General features: G+C 46.6%; 1 protein-coding gene across 2 annotated transcripts in view; it reads left to right on the forward strand.

Moving 5' to 3' along the window:
• MED13L (mediator complex subunit 13L) overlaps positions 1-14,486 on the forward strand; it is a 250,774-nt gene that overhangs the window by 177,178 nt on the left and 59,110 nt on the right. For both annotated transcript variants that reach the window (XM_073582553.1, XM_073582554.1), the window contains exons 8-9: positions 12,170-12,335; positions 12,423-12,521. In XM_073582553.1, the coding sequence (XP_073438654.1) occupies positions 12,170-12,335; positions 12,423-12,521 (265 nt within the window). The remainder of the gene's footprint in view (positions 1-12,169; positions 12,336-12,422; positions 12,522-14,486) is intronic.

Genomic DNA, 14,486 nt, shown 5'->3' on the forward strand with positions numbered 1-14,486 from the left:
TTGCGCCGGCGCACCGTCAAAAAGGCGCATGCGCCGCCAAACACATACTGCGCACGGCCTGCGCCCCCAGTGATAAAGATAGGGGACGCAGGGCGCATGCAGCGTCATGCGCCGGTAGGCGGAGCTACCGGCGGTGGCTCGGCAGGGGGCGGGGCTTAGCGGCGGCCGTGCGCAGGCTGTCGCTGCGCTCAAAAACGCTAGTGTGAAACTAGCCTAACAAGTTAATGTCATACAATATCTACCCAGGAAGATGTAGTTTTCATTTTGGGTTGAATCTTTTCTTGTTACGAGAAGCACAAAGCTACATAACAGAGATGACTAGGAGCGGAGGTTGTTGTAACATTTGTGTAGTACATTTTGTTCTGGAGTGAGGAGTTCAAGGCTTTAGCGATTATACAGTGTTTGGGTGCCCTCTTGTGGCCTCTTTAGGGAAGTGCAGGTGTTTTCAGTCTAAAGTTGGACTGTCCCATCCAGGGCTGTGAAGTCGGAATAAAATGGTCCGACTCCTAAAATATATAATAAATTGGGTACAGTAGTTCAATGCAGAATGTGCTGAATATTTTTTCATAGGAATTTGGGAAAGTTATGAAATGTCCTATAAATGGCTGTTCTATTCCTGATCTAAGGCTATATTCACACAGCGTTTTTGCTGCGTTTTTTGAGGATACGTTTTTCAGCTGCAAAAGCAGATCAGTTTTTTGAAAAACCGCATCACCTGAAAGGTTTTCGAGCTCATAGATAATGTTTTCAATAGCAAAAGCAGATTAGAAATCTGCTCTATCTATCTGTATATCCATATCTGTCTATCCATATCTTATCTGTACCAAAAAGAATGAAAGCCGGGTAGCAAACAGACTAACACTCCATTTTAGCACCAGTCAGGTACACCTCAAAGCTGCCCAAAAGGACGCCCAGGACAGGCATTGCTCTTCTTCAGTAACACATCAACATCAATTGATAGTTGGAATAAATAGACTGCATTCACCACATCTTAAGGTGCAGGCTTTATTTTCAAGTATAGGGGTGTGCAGTATAAGGTTCTGCAGCAGCTGAGGTATGCAGTATGAGATTCTGCGGAACAGTATGAGGTTCTGCCCCCCCCCTTAGTTTTGATCCTGGCTAAAACCGTTTCTTATAGATATGGCGAACCCTCAGGTAACCCTAAATGAAGGTCAATGGACACAGGTGGCTGAATTGAAGGAATTGCTTAATCACCTATTTACCGTGACTAAAAAATTACAAGCTGAGGATTTAACTCCTGGCATTTTCATAAGGGAGTGGAAGAACTTGCTATTTTGCCTGTCCCAAAGAGGAGATTTAATCGCAGATGGCATTTCTGCTTCAGTGAAACGGAGAGAGACACAGCTATTGGAAAATAAAATTTTTCTGGCAGCTGTTTGTGAACCCAAGTCATCGTATATTGCTTGATGATCAACAGCTTACTAAAGGAAAAGAAGCTCTGACTGAGGTAGCAGTTGGGATGAGTGGCCTACAGGAGGACTGCCAGGCACAAGAGGACTTGGGTCCTGACAGTGCTACTGCTGCCATATCTTCATCCTCCTCAGATGAGGAGTTTGACTTTGACAAGTATTTGGATGATATGGAGCAGGCAAAGCGTTGCTGCAAGGAAAAAGATTTCACTCCGTCTCCTATAGCAAGCAGATTAACCATATTTCAGCAAAATGTTTCACTTGCTCTCAAAGAAAAAGAAAAATTCAACCGTTCCTCAAAACTGACTGTGCATGAGGCAATTCCTTTATACTTGGAAATTGTTAGAGATGTTGCCCATGTGGTTACGGCTTTGCCTCCAACCCAAGTTAGTGTAGAGAGGTTGTTCTCTGGCCTTAAAATTAGCAGGTCAGATTTGAGGTCATCTATGAAGGAGGATCTGATGGAGGCAATTCTATATCTTAGAACAAATTCATAGACTGCACAAATGTTATTTAGTATGATTTGGTTGAAAACAGTTTTTTTGCCACTTACATAGTTTATTATATATATATACTACCGTGTTTCCCCGAAAGTAGGACCCCCCCGAAAGTAAGACAGGGTGGGGGTTACGGGGGGTCCTTCAATGTAAGGCCTCCCCCGAATGTAAGGCAGGGTTGGGGGCCGCTGTGAAATGTAAGGCCCTTACCTTTGGGCCGCCGCTGTCCCCCATTGGGTCCCCAGACTCCAGAGGTGTCCTCAGGTGCAGCTGGGCGGGTCCAGCGCTCATGGGGTTAACTCGCCGTGTTAACCCCGCAATCCGCCCAGCTCAACAGCTCATTGGCCGCCCCTGTTCCCCACGTCACCGCCGGCCCCCGGCTCGAGCACTGATTGGTCCAGCAGCTCGGGCTGTAATTGGCCGCCCCAGCCCCACGTCACCGCTGTTTCCCTGCTGATTGGCACAGCGTTCCCTGCAGCACAGGCCTTCCGCACCCACAGCCGCTCCGCAGAGGAAAACGTCCAGCATTTAAAAACCAAGTAGGGAAACATGTACTGTATAGGGTATGGGGCTGTGTGCAGTGGGATACGGCACTGTTATGGGGTGTGGGGCTGTGTGCAGTGGGATACGGCACTGTTATGGGGTGTGGGGCTGTGTGCAGTGGGATACGGCACTGTTATGGGGTGTGGGGCTGTGTGCAGTGGGATACGGCACTGTTATGGGGTATAACAGCATGTTAATAAATGTTAATTTATTGGTTAAAAAGAAATTGTCATTTTTTTTCGGCTAATGTAAGACCTCCCCCGAAAGTAAGACAGGGTGGGACTTTTTGGGGTAAAATTAATGTAAGACAGGGTCTTACTTTCGGGGAAACACGGTAGATTATGGCCCGATGCGATAGCATCACACCTCTTGCCATGTTAACCCTCAACACACACTCCTCAACACACACTCCTCTCACCTTTCACCATCTCCACTCACTCTTTCACTCCACATACGACCCCTTCTCTCACTCCGTCTCTCATACTCACGCCGTCATCGCCGCTGCTCCACGAACCCCGACATCTTCCGCCGGCGCCATCCTGGATCCAGACGTTGTCCACGTCGGCGACATGTTCTTGCGGCGACGCCATCTTGAGTATCGTGAAATCCCGCGATAGTCAAGATGGCGTCGCCGCAAGAACATGTCGCCGGCGTGGACGACGTTGGGATCCAAAATGGCGTCGACGAAATCTCGCGAGTTTTCGCCGACGCCATTTTGGATCCCGACGTCGTCCTCGCCGGCGACATGTTCTTGCGGCGACGCCATCTTGAATATCGCGGGATTTCGCCGATCCAAAATGGCGTCGCCGCAAGAACATGTTGCCGGCGTGGACGACGTCGGGATCCAAAATGGCGTCGGCGAAATCTCGCGAGTTTTCGCCGTCGCCATTTTGGATCCCGACGTCGTCCTCGCCGGCGACATGTTCTTGCGGCGACGCCATCTTGACTATCGCGGGATTTCGCCGATCCAAAATGGCGTCGCCGCAAGAACATGTCGCCGGCGTGGAGGATGTCTGGATCCAGGATGGTGCCGGTGGAAGATGATGTCGGGGATCGTGGATCAGCGGCGATGACGGCGTGAGTATGAGAGATGGAGTGAGAGAAAGGGTCGTATGTGGAGTGAAAGAGTGAGTGGACGTGAGTGGAGATGGTGAAAGGTGAGTGTAGTGTGTGTGTTGAGGGTTAACATGGAAAGAGGTGTGCGGTGACGTCACCGGTTACAACTGGACGGAAGTTGTTACAACCGGAAGTTGCTTAGGGCATTTATTATTATAGATATAGAGATATATATATATATATATATATATATATATATAATCTCTCTATATCACATACTGTGTGTGTATATATGTATATATATGTGTGTAATCGATATTACATGGTGTATTACATATTTACAATTTATTACAGTTTTTTGTGTTCTAAAGTTGTATTCCAATAAATATATATTGTGTTCTATCTAAATGTCTTGATTATTGTATCATAAAAATGATTAAATGTCTGATGTTCACATTGTACTACAATAAATTTTTCACTTAAATATAAGCAATATATGTTGGAGTCGGTGGAAGGGAAATTGAGGAGTCTAGGTCGCAGCAGGGCTGTGGAGTCGGTAAGCCAAACCTGCGACTCCGACTCCTCAATTTCCCTTACACCGACTCCAACTCCGACTCCACGACTCCGACTCCGACTCCCACACATATTGCTTATATTTAAGTGAAAAATTTATTGTAGTACAATGTGAACCTCAGACATTTAATCATTTTTATGATCCAATAATCAAGATATTTAGATAGAACACAATATATATTGGTGTACTACCCGGTTTTCATTCTTTTTGGTACAGATACGATATGGATAGACAGATATGGATAAATGGATATATAGATAGAGCAGATTTCTAATCTGCTTTTGCTATTGAAAACATTATCTATGAGCTCAAAAACCTTTCAGGTGATGCAGTTTTTTAAAAAGATGATCAGCTTTTGCAGCTGAAAAACGTATCCTCAAAAAACACAGGAAAAACGCTGTGTGTGAATGTAGCCTTAGATCAGGAATAGAACAGTCATTTATAGGACATTTCATAACTTTCCCAAACTCCTATAAAAAACTATTCAGCACATCCTGCATTGAATTACTGTACCCAATTTATTATATATTTTAGGAGTCGGTCCATTTTATACCGACTCCAACTCCGACTCCACCAAAATGAGCACCGACTCCGACTCCACAGCCCTGGGAGGGGGGGTGCAGTAATTCCTGGGGTCCTGCCCCCTATACCTCCTGTGTGGTGTGGGGGGGGGGGCACTAATTCCTGGGGTGCTGCCCCCTATACCTCCTGTGTGGGGAGGTGGGGTGCAGTAATTACTGGGGTCCTGCCCCCTATACCTCCTGTGTGGTGTGGGGGGGGGGGGTGCAGTAATTCCTGGGGTCCTGCCCCCTATACCTCCTGTGTGGTGTGGGGAGGGGGGGTGCAGTAATTCCTGGGGTCCTGCCCCCTATACCTCCTGTGTGGGGAGGGGGGGACAGTAATTACTGGGGTCCTGCCCCCTATACCTCCTGTGTGGTGTGGGGAGGGGGGGTGCAGTAATTCCTGGGGTGCTGCCCCCTATACCTCCTGTGTGGGGGAGGGGGGGGGGACAGTAATTCCTGGGGTGCTGCCCCCTATACCTCCTGTGTGGGGGAGGGGGGGACAGTAATTACTGGGGTCCTGCCCCCTATACCTCCTGTGTGGTGTGGGGAAGGGGGGTGCAGTAATTCCTGGGGTCCTGCCCCCTATACCTCCTGTGTGGTGTGGGGAAGGGGGGTGCAGTAATTCCTGGGGTGCTGCCCCCTATACCTCCTGTGTGGTATGGGGAGGGGGGGTGCAGTAATTCCTGGGGTCCTGCCCCCTATACCTCCTGTGTGGTGTGGGGAGGGGGGGGCAGTAATTCCTGGGGTCCTGCCCCCTATACCTCCTGTGTGGTGTGGGGGGGGGCAGTAATTCCTGGGGTCCTGCCCCCTATACCCCCTGTGTGGTGTGGGGAGGGGGGGGCAGTAATTCCTGGGGTCCTGCCCCCTATACCTCCTGTGTGGTGTGGGGAGGGGGGGCAGTAATTCCTGGGGTCCTGCCCCCTATACCTCCTGTGTGGGGGAGGGGGGGGACAGTAATTACTGGGGTCCTGCCCCCTATACCTCCTGTGTGGGGGAGGGGGGGGGACAGTAATTACTGGGGTCCTGCCCCCTATACCTCCTGTGTGGGGGAGGGGGGGGGGACAGTAATTCCTGGGGTCCTGCCCCCTATACCTCCTGTGTGGGGGAGGGGGGGGACAGTAATTACTGGGGTCCTGCCCCCTATACCTCCTGTGTGGGGGAGGGGGGGGACAGTAATTACTGGGGTCCTGCCCCCTATACCTCCTGTGTGGGGGAGGGGGGGGACAGTAATTACTGGGGTCCTGCCCCCTATACCTCCTGTGTGGTGTGGGGAGGGGGGGTGCAGTAATTCCTGGGGTCCTGCCCCCTATACCTCCTGTGTGGGGAGGTGGGGTGCAGTAATTCCTGGGGTCCTGCCCCCTATACCCCCTGTGTGGTGTGGGGAGGGGGGGCAGTAATTCCTGGGGTCCTGCCCCCTATACCCCTTGTGTGTTGTGGGGGGGCAGTAATTCCTGAGGTCCTGCCCCCTATACCTCCTGTGTGGTGTGGGGGGGGGCACTAATTCCTGGGGTCCTGCCCCCTATACCCCCTGTGTGGTGTGAGGAGGGGGGGGGCAGTAATTCCTGGGGTCCTGCCCCCTATACCTCCTGTGTGGTGTGGGGAGGGGGGGGCAGTAATTCCTGGGGTCCTGCCCCCTATACCCCTTGTGTGGTGTGGGGGGGCAGTAATTCCTGGGGTCCTGCCCCCTATACCTCCTGTGTGGGGGAGGGGGGGGACAGTAATTACTGGGGTCCTGCCCCCTATACCCCCTGTGTGGTGTGGGGAGGGGGGGTGCAGTAATTCCTGGGGTCCTGCCCCCTATACCTCCTGTGTGGGGAGGTGGGGTGCAGTAATTCCTGGTGTCCTGCCCCCTATACCTCCTGTGTGGGGAGGGGGGGTGCAGTAATTCCTGGGGTCCTACCCCCTGTGTGGTGTGGGGAGGGGGGGGGGCAGTAATTCCTGGGGTCCTGCCCCCTATACCTCCTGTGTGGGGAGGTGGGGTGCAGTAATTCCTGGGGTCCTGCCCCCTATACCTCCTGTGTGGGGAGGGGGGGGCAGTAATTACTGGGGTCCTGCCCCCTATACCCCCTGTGTGGCGTGGGGAGGGGGGGGCAGTAATTCCTGGGGTCCTGCCCCCTATACCTCCTGTGTGGGGAGGGGGGGCAGTAATTCCTGGGGTCCTGCCCCCTATACCCCCTGTGTGGTGTGGGGAAAGGGGGACAGTAATTCCTGGGGTCCTGCCCCCTATACCCCCTGTGTGGTGTGGGGAGGGGGGGGTGCAGTAATTCCTGGGGTCCTGCCCCTATACCTCCTGTGTGGTGTGGGGGAGGGGGGGGGCAGTAATTCCTGGGGTCCTGCCCCCTATACTTCCTGTGTGGGGAGGGGGGGGGCAGTAATTACTGGGGTCCTACCCCCTATACCTCCTGTGTGGTGTGGGGGGGCAGTAATTCCTGGGGTCCTGCCCCCTATACCTCCTGTGTGGTGTGGGGAGGGGGGGCAGTAATTACTGGGGTCCTGCCCCCTATACCTCCTGTGTGGTGTGGGGAGGGGGGGTGCAGTAATTCCTGGGGTCCTGCCCCCTATACCTCCTGTGTGGGGAGGGGGGGCAGTAATTACTGGGGTCCTGCCCCCTATACCTCCTGTGTGGTGTGGGGAGGGGGGTGCAGTAATTCCTGGGGTCCTGCCCCCTATACCTCCTGTGTGGGGAGGGGGGGGCAGTAATTACTGGGGTCCTACCCCCTATACCTCCTGTGTGGGGAGGGGGGGGCAGTAATTCCTGGGGTCCTGCCCCCTATACCTCCTGTGTGGTGGGAGGGGGGGTGCAGTAATTCCTGGGGTCCTGCCCCCTATACCTCCTGTGTGGTGTGGGGAGGGGGGTGCAGTAATTCCTGGGGTCCTGCCCCCTATACCTCCTGTGTGGTGTGGGGGGGGGGGCAGTAATTCCTGGGGTCCTGCCCCCTATACCTCCTGTGTGGTGTGGGGAGGGGGGTGCAGTAATTCCTGGGGTCCTGCCCCCTATACCTCCTGTGTGGTGTGGGGGGGGGGCATTAATTCCTGGGGTCCTGCCCCCTATACCCCCTGTGTGGTGTGGGGAGCAGGGCTGTGGAGTCGGTAAGCCAAACCTGCGACTCCGACTCCTCAATTTCCCTTACTCCGACTCCGACTCCACGACTCCGACTCCGACTCCCACACATATTGCTTATTTTTAAGTGAAAAATTTATTGTAGTACAATGTGAACCTCAGACATTTAATCATTTTTATGATCCAATAATCAAGATATTTAGATAGAACAGAATATATATTGGTGTACTACCCGGTTTTCATTCTTTTTGGTACAGATACGATATGGATAGACAGATATGGATAAATGGATATATAGATAGAGCAGATTTCTAATCTGCTTTTGCTATTGAAAACATTATGAGCTCAAAAACCTTTCAGGTGATGCAGTTTTTTAAAAAGATGATCAGCTTTTGCAGCTGAAAAACGTATCCTGAAAAAACACAGGAAAAACGCTGTGTGTGAATGTAGCCTTAGATCAGGAATAGAACAGTCATTTATAGGACATTTCATAACTTTCCCAAACTCCTATAAAAAAATATTCAGCACATCCTGCATTGAATTACTGTACCCAATTTATTATATATTTTAGGAGTCGGAGTCGGTCCATTTTATACCGACTCCGACTCCACCAAAATGAGCACCGACTCCGACTCCACGACTCCGACTCCACAGCCCTGGGTCGCAGGTTTGGCTTACCGACTCCACAGCCCCAACAGTGGACTGAGCACACTGATATCTAGCTATTCTTAATATTACTACTTTTTATTTATTAACAGTTTATTGGGAATATGTAATCAGAAAATGACAATGTTTGAGTCAGGATTTTATGTTGGTTGTATGTTTTTTTTTTTTTTTTCTGATAATTTTTCTTATCGGTATACTATACTAAAAAATCAGAAATCTTAATTTTTTTCATAATGACCTTTACTCTGTTTAAAGCATGCCTAGAAAAGCTCTCCTGTAAATGTCCATGAGTCTACTAGAGTTCCTTGCACAAGGAAAGACTAGGAGCTATGAGTTGAAACTGAATGGGAGGAGACACAGATTAGATATTAGAAAAAACTTTTTGACAGTTAGGGTGATCAATGAGTGGAACAGGCTGCCACGAGAGGTGGTGAGTTCTCCTTCAATAGAAGTCTTCAAGCAGAGGCTGGACAGCCATCTGTCTGGGATGATTTAGTGAATCCTGCTTTGAGCAGGGGGTTGGATCAGATGACCCAAGAGGTCCCTTCCAACTCTACCATTCTATGTTCATGGGACTGCTGTATGGAACAGGAAGTGAGTATTGGTCTTAATGGCAAGTATAAAACTATGAAGATCTCTGATATATTTTTTAAGTTGATTATAATATGAAATTTTACCATAAAATACGGATTTAAACAGTAGGTCATTTTCTGATAACACATTTGCTTTGATTGTATAGTAATATTAAACTGTTATAATACACACGCATGCAGGGCTGTGGAGTCTGTAAGCCACAGTTGCGACTCTGACTCCGACTCCTGGATTTTATCAGGCTCCGACTCCGGCTCCGACTCCGGCTCCGACTCCTTCGTAAATGGCCAATTCATAACAACAAATTTACTGTTGTAAAATATTAAACATCGTGCTTATTCAGTTTCTCACCATCATATAAGTAATCAGACCACTTAGAGCAAAAACTACATTTATTAGAATACAATTAGTATATAGCAAATAACTTTTATAAACTTTTCTAAACTGTAAGTAAATATGCAATAAACACTTTTATGCAGTTAATAAGAAGAAATCTATAAATTTGTCCTCAGAAAAAGTATTGCCTCTGTCAGATCCTCCTTAATGGATGCCCTCAAATCTGATCTAATTATTTTGAGAGCATAGAACAACCTCTCTACACTAACTTGTGTTGGTGGCAAAGCAGTAACCACTCGGGCAACATCTCTGACAATGTCAGGATACAGAGGAATCGCTTGTTGCACTGTTATTTTTGATGAACGGTCAAATTTCTCAATTTCTTTTAGTGCACATGAAAAATTCTTCTGAAATGTACTGGCTGTGTTCCTTGATGGGGATGACTCTTCTTCTATGCGGGAACGCTTTGCACGGTCCTTGTGATCCAAATATTTTTCGAAATTAAATTCTTCATCAGTTGATGATGAGGGTGAAGATGTGGCAGGACGACCAAATTCTTCTTGTTCCTCCTGACTGTTCTGCAACCCTTTCATCCTTACTGCTATTTCAAACAGAGCTTCTTTTCCTTTACTTAGCTGTTGATCATCTAGAAGAATCCGATGCATTGGGTCTACATAAACAGCTGCCAAAAGAATGTTATTTTGTAATAGTAGCTCCTCTCTCCGTTTCATTGATGTAGCAATGCCACTTGCAATTAACCCTCCTCTTTGGGACAGGCGAAACATCAGGTTCTTCCACTCCTTTAAGAAAATACCTGGAGTTAAGTCCTCTGCTTGTAATTTTTTAGTCACTGTAAATGGGTGCTGTAGCAATTTTTCCAGCTCAGTCACCTGATTCCACTGACTTTCATTTAGCGTCAGTTGAGGGTTAGCCATGTCTACAAGAAAGGTTTTCAGTTCAACCAAGCGCTGAATCATTAAGTAAGTACTGCCCCATCGTGTGGCTTGATCAATAATTGCCCCTTTTCCAGCACGTCTCTTCAAAATTGAGTCAACTTTAGGGGTTCTGGCAACAGTAGCCAATTTTCTCACCTTGCCAATCAGTGCAGCAGCATGTCCTTCTTGCAGACTGTCTCTTATAGCCAGCTGTAGCGTATGTACAACACAGCGCATGTGATGAATGAAAGAACATATTGACACAGTTTCAACAAGATCATCTAAACTATCATGTTGCTGTTCATCTGAAGCAACTTCAGTTTGCTCCTCAGTTACAATACTGTGTTCCTCTATTTCAAACATTTCTGTGTCTGTGGACCCAGAATGTTCTTCTAGCTGCTGGTCACCATCATTACTCTCATTCATTAGCTTAATAGTACTTATCATATTTGAAGCATTGTCAGTTACGACAGAAAGAACTTGCTCTTTTTTAAGTTCATAGTCTTGCAGAACCTTTTCCACCAAGACCTGGAGAAACTCACTGGTGTGATGAGCTTTGGTGTCTTTTACTGCCAATGTCTTGGTAACTATTTCATTTTTGTCACAAACAAATCGGACATTGATGGCAAAATAGTTCACTCTGTGACGTGTGCAGGCATCCATTTTAAGAAACAGAAAGCGTCCCTTGAGAGTTTTTTTAAGTTCTTCCTTTTGTTTAAAAGCTTCTTCGATTACTAATTTTCTAATACTCTCTCTCTCCAGAGAAACACCAAGCTTGCGGGCCATTTCCCCATTCAGATACATAAAAGCTGGTCGTGAAAATAATGAAATAGGCACACTATCCTTTACAACAAGCTCTATGATCTGTTTTTTAAATGTATCTACTGTCATTGTCACAGTAACTTTGTCACTGAGAAAATATCTTGCAACTGATGGCTGCAAAGTTCTCTGCTCCTTTGTTTGGCTGGAAGAGCTGGGCACTGGTTCATTGGTTTGGATGCAGTCTTTCTCATCCACTGCTTTCAGTAATTCTGGATGAAAGCGCTGTAAATGTCTCTTTAGATTAGAAGCTCTGGTAGGAGCATTTTTATCTTTGCCTGAATATGCACTCATCTTGGCTTCACAGCATTTGTTTTCGTCTGGATCATTTGTCATACACTGACAGACATAATGTTTTCTATCTTGAGTGATGGTGAAATGTTCAAATACAGCTGATTTAATGTGATGCTTCTTTGACATTCTCAGGTTTTTAATTCTGCATTCACAATCCAAATGACAATTGTTTTTCCTAAAAACAATTGTACAAAATTATTGCCAGGTCGTACAACTGATATAGTGGTCAGTAATACTGTTATTATTCCTCATGTACTCAGTTAACTGATGCAAAGTTTGTTGAAAGGATAATACTTCTTACAGTCTTCCTCTTCTGAGTAGCAGGCAGCTGTGAGATTCTTGGAAGACGCACACCTAGTATGATCTAGTCTAGAGGAGGAGCTTTACTACTAAGAATTTGCAACACATTTTCACTTTCAGTTTCATACATTGTAAGTAGGGGGGTTGGGGCAGCATGAGGTTAACCAAGTATAAGATTAGATAAGGGCAGTGGAGAACAGTGACACACAAGAAGTAAGAAATGTCTCTATCTCCAGCAGAACTGCTTATCACTGTTGTTCATAGTTTGATAGAACATATATATTTGAGTAACATTTATAAAATTCATATGAAAGTTCAATTATGAAATATTAATACATTTTGTTTAAAGCTGGAGTCGGTACATTTCTACCGACTCCGACTCCAACCAAAACTAACTCCGACTCCGACTCCACAGCCCTGCACGCATGTTACATATTATACAGGAACTTAAATATCACTGCAGTTATGTTAATTTAATTGACACATTTCTTTTCAACCTTCCAGGAGACATTAGATCTGTATCTGCAAGTAGCAATGGCCAGTCAACAGGAGATTGTGTCAGCCATTCAAGGCACAGTCCAAAACGTGGAGGAAGAAGTTATTTGAAGTTGCGGAGTCACATGGCGCAGAGAGCTTGGAGGGAATGCATCCTGAACAGAAGTCCATCAATGTAAGGCTAGTCATGAAAGTTGAGATGAGTTATTAAATTTGATAAGAAACCTTTCAAAAAATGACTTGATATTTTTCTCCTCTGTAGGTCAAATGTTCCCAACCAGCAAGAAGAGGAAGTGACAGTTAGCAGAACGCCTTGGGACTTTGTGGATCCTACGCAGAGAGTCAGCTGTTCATGCTCCAGGTGAGCTCTAGACCAGACTAATATATCTGAGATATTCAAGGGGTTTTCCATTGGATGGGCACCCCTGGTCAGAACTACTGTTATTGTAAACAGTTAAGTCAGTCGACGATTAAATGATCTCTAGGGCTGAGTTCACATGTTGCGTTATTTTTTGCGGCGTTTTTAAACGCGCGATTTTGCTGCGAAAGCGAAAAAAAAAAAAGCATCCCATGCAATCCTATGGCATTCCGCACATGCTGTGCTAATGCTGTATATTTTTCCGCAGCGGAATTGCATCGCAGAAAAATACGCAGCGTGTTCATTCTTTGTGCGGAATTGCGGGAAAATCCTCACACATAGGAATGCATTGTTCCGCTTACTTTGCATGTGGCTGTGCCCACCATGCGAAAAGTAAGCGGAACATTTGCAGATAGTACCCACGGTCTGGAGGAGAGGAGACTCTCCTCCAGGCCCTGAATACTATATCCCTGTAAAAATAAAAAATAAAATAAAACATCATATTATTCTCACCTTCCGGCAGTCCTCGCAGCGTCAGCAGGCCTCAGCGATGCTCCCGGCAAGTCCCGTTCCCAGCGATGCCTTGCGACAATGACCTTTGACGTCGCGGTCTCGCGAGAGTGCGATGTCATCAAAGGTCATTGTCGCAAGGCATCGCTGGGAACGGGACTTGCCGGGAGCACCACGATGATCGGGAATGCTGCGCGGGACGCCGGAAAGTGAGGAAAAACAAGATTTTTTAAATTTTTTTTTTTATTTTAAACTTTATATCTTTTTACTACTGATGCTGCATAGGCAGCCTCAATAGTAAAAAAAAAAAAAAAAAAAAAAAAAAATGGTCACACTAGTTAAACACTCTTTGACGTGTGTGAACAACCTGTCAATCAGTTTTCGATGCTACAGATCGCTTGGAAAACGCTAACATTCTGCAAGCTAATTACGCTTGCAAATCGCTAGTTTTTCCACGGGAAATACGCGGGAATTGAAAATGCGGATTTCTCGCATATTTCCCGTGGAATGGAATTCCTGTGGAAATTTCCATGGGATTTCCACACGTGTGCACATAGCCTAAAAGATATAACACATTTCCTTTGTATTTTAGGAATGAAAAATATTGTCATCTTTTCCATTTTTAAAATTACAAAAATGAAAATGAGCCAATGCAAAAGTTTGGACACACTTAGAGATTTACATGCTCAAGGCTTCAGACTTTAGTTTGCCTGTTATGGTTATGGCTTTTTCACGATCATCATTAGGAAATTCCCAGATTTATAAAAACTCAGTCTCTTCTAACCTTGTGCCAGAAAACAGCAGCCATTGGTTCATCTAAATAGTTGCCTAGCACTCTGAAAATAAAAATGGTGGAGTCCCACAAAGTAGGTGAAGGCTATAAGAAGATAGCCCTTTCCTCAGTTCAAAAAGTAATTAAGAAATGACAGTTAACAAACAGTGGAGGTCAAGATAGTCTGGAGGACCAAGCAAAAATTCAGTGAGAGCTGCTCGTAGAATTGCTATAGGCAATTCAGAACCCCTTCTTGACTGCAAGACTTTTTAGCAGACTCTGGAGTTGTGGTACATTGTTCTACTGTTCATAGACACCTGCACAAATATGGCTTTCATGGAAGAGTCATCAGAAGAAAACCTCTTCTGTGTCCTCACCATAAAGTTCAGTGTCAGAAGTATGCAAAAGAACATCTAAACAAGCCTGAAACATTTTGGAAACAAGTACTGTGGACGGATGAGGTTAAAATAGAACTCTTTGGCCACAATGATCAAAGGTATGTGGATAAAAAAAGGCACAGAATTTCAGGAAAAGAACATCTCGCCAACCAATAAGCATGGTGGTGGATCAATCATGCTTTGGGGTTGTGTTGTTGCCATCGGCACGGGGAACATTTCACGAGTAGAGGGAAGAATGGATTCAATGAAATTGCAACAAATTGCAAACATTACACCATCTGTAAAAAA

The sequence above is a fragment of the Dendrobates tinctorius genome, unplaced genomic scaffold, assembly GCF_039654945.1.
Source record: "Dendrobates tinctorius isolate UK_male_01 unplaced genomic scaffold, ASM3965494v1 ptg000073l, whole genome shotgun sequence".
NCBI classification, from domain to species: Eukaryota; Metazoa; Chordata; class Amphibia; order Anura; family Dendrobatidae; genus Dendrobates; species Dendrobates tinctorius.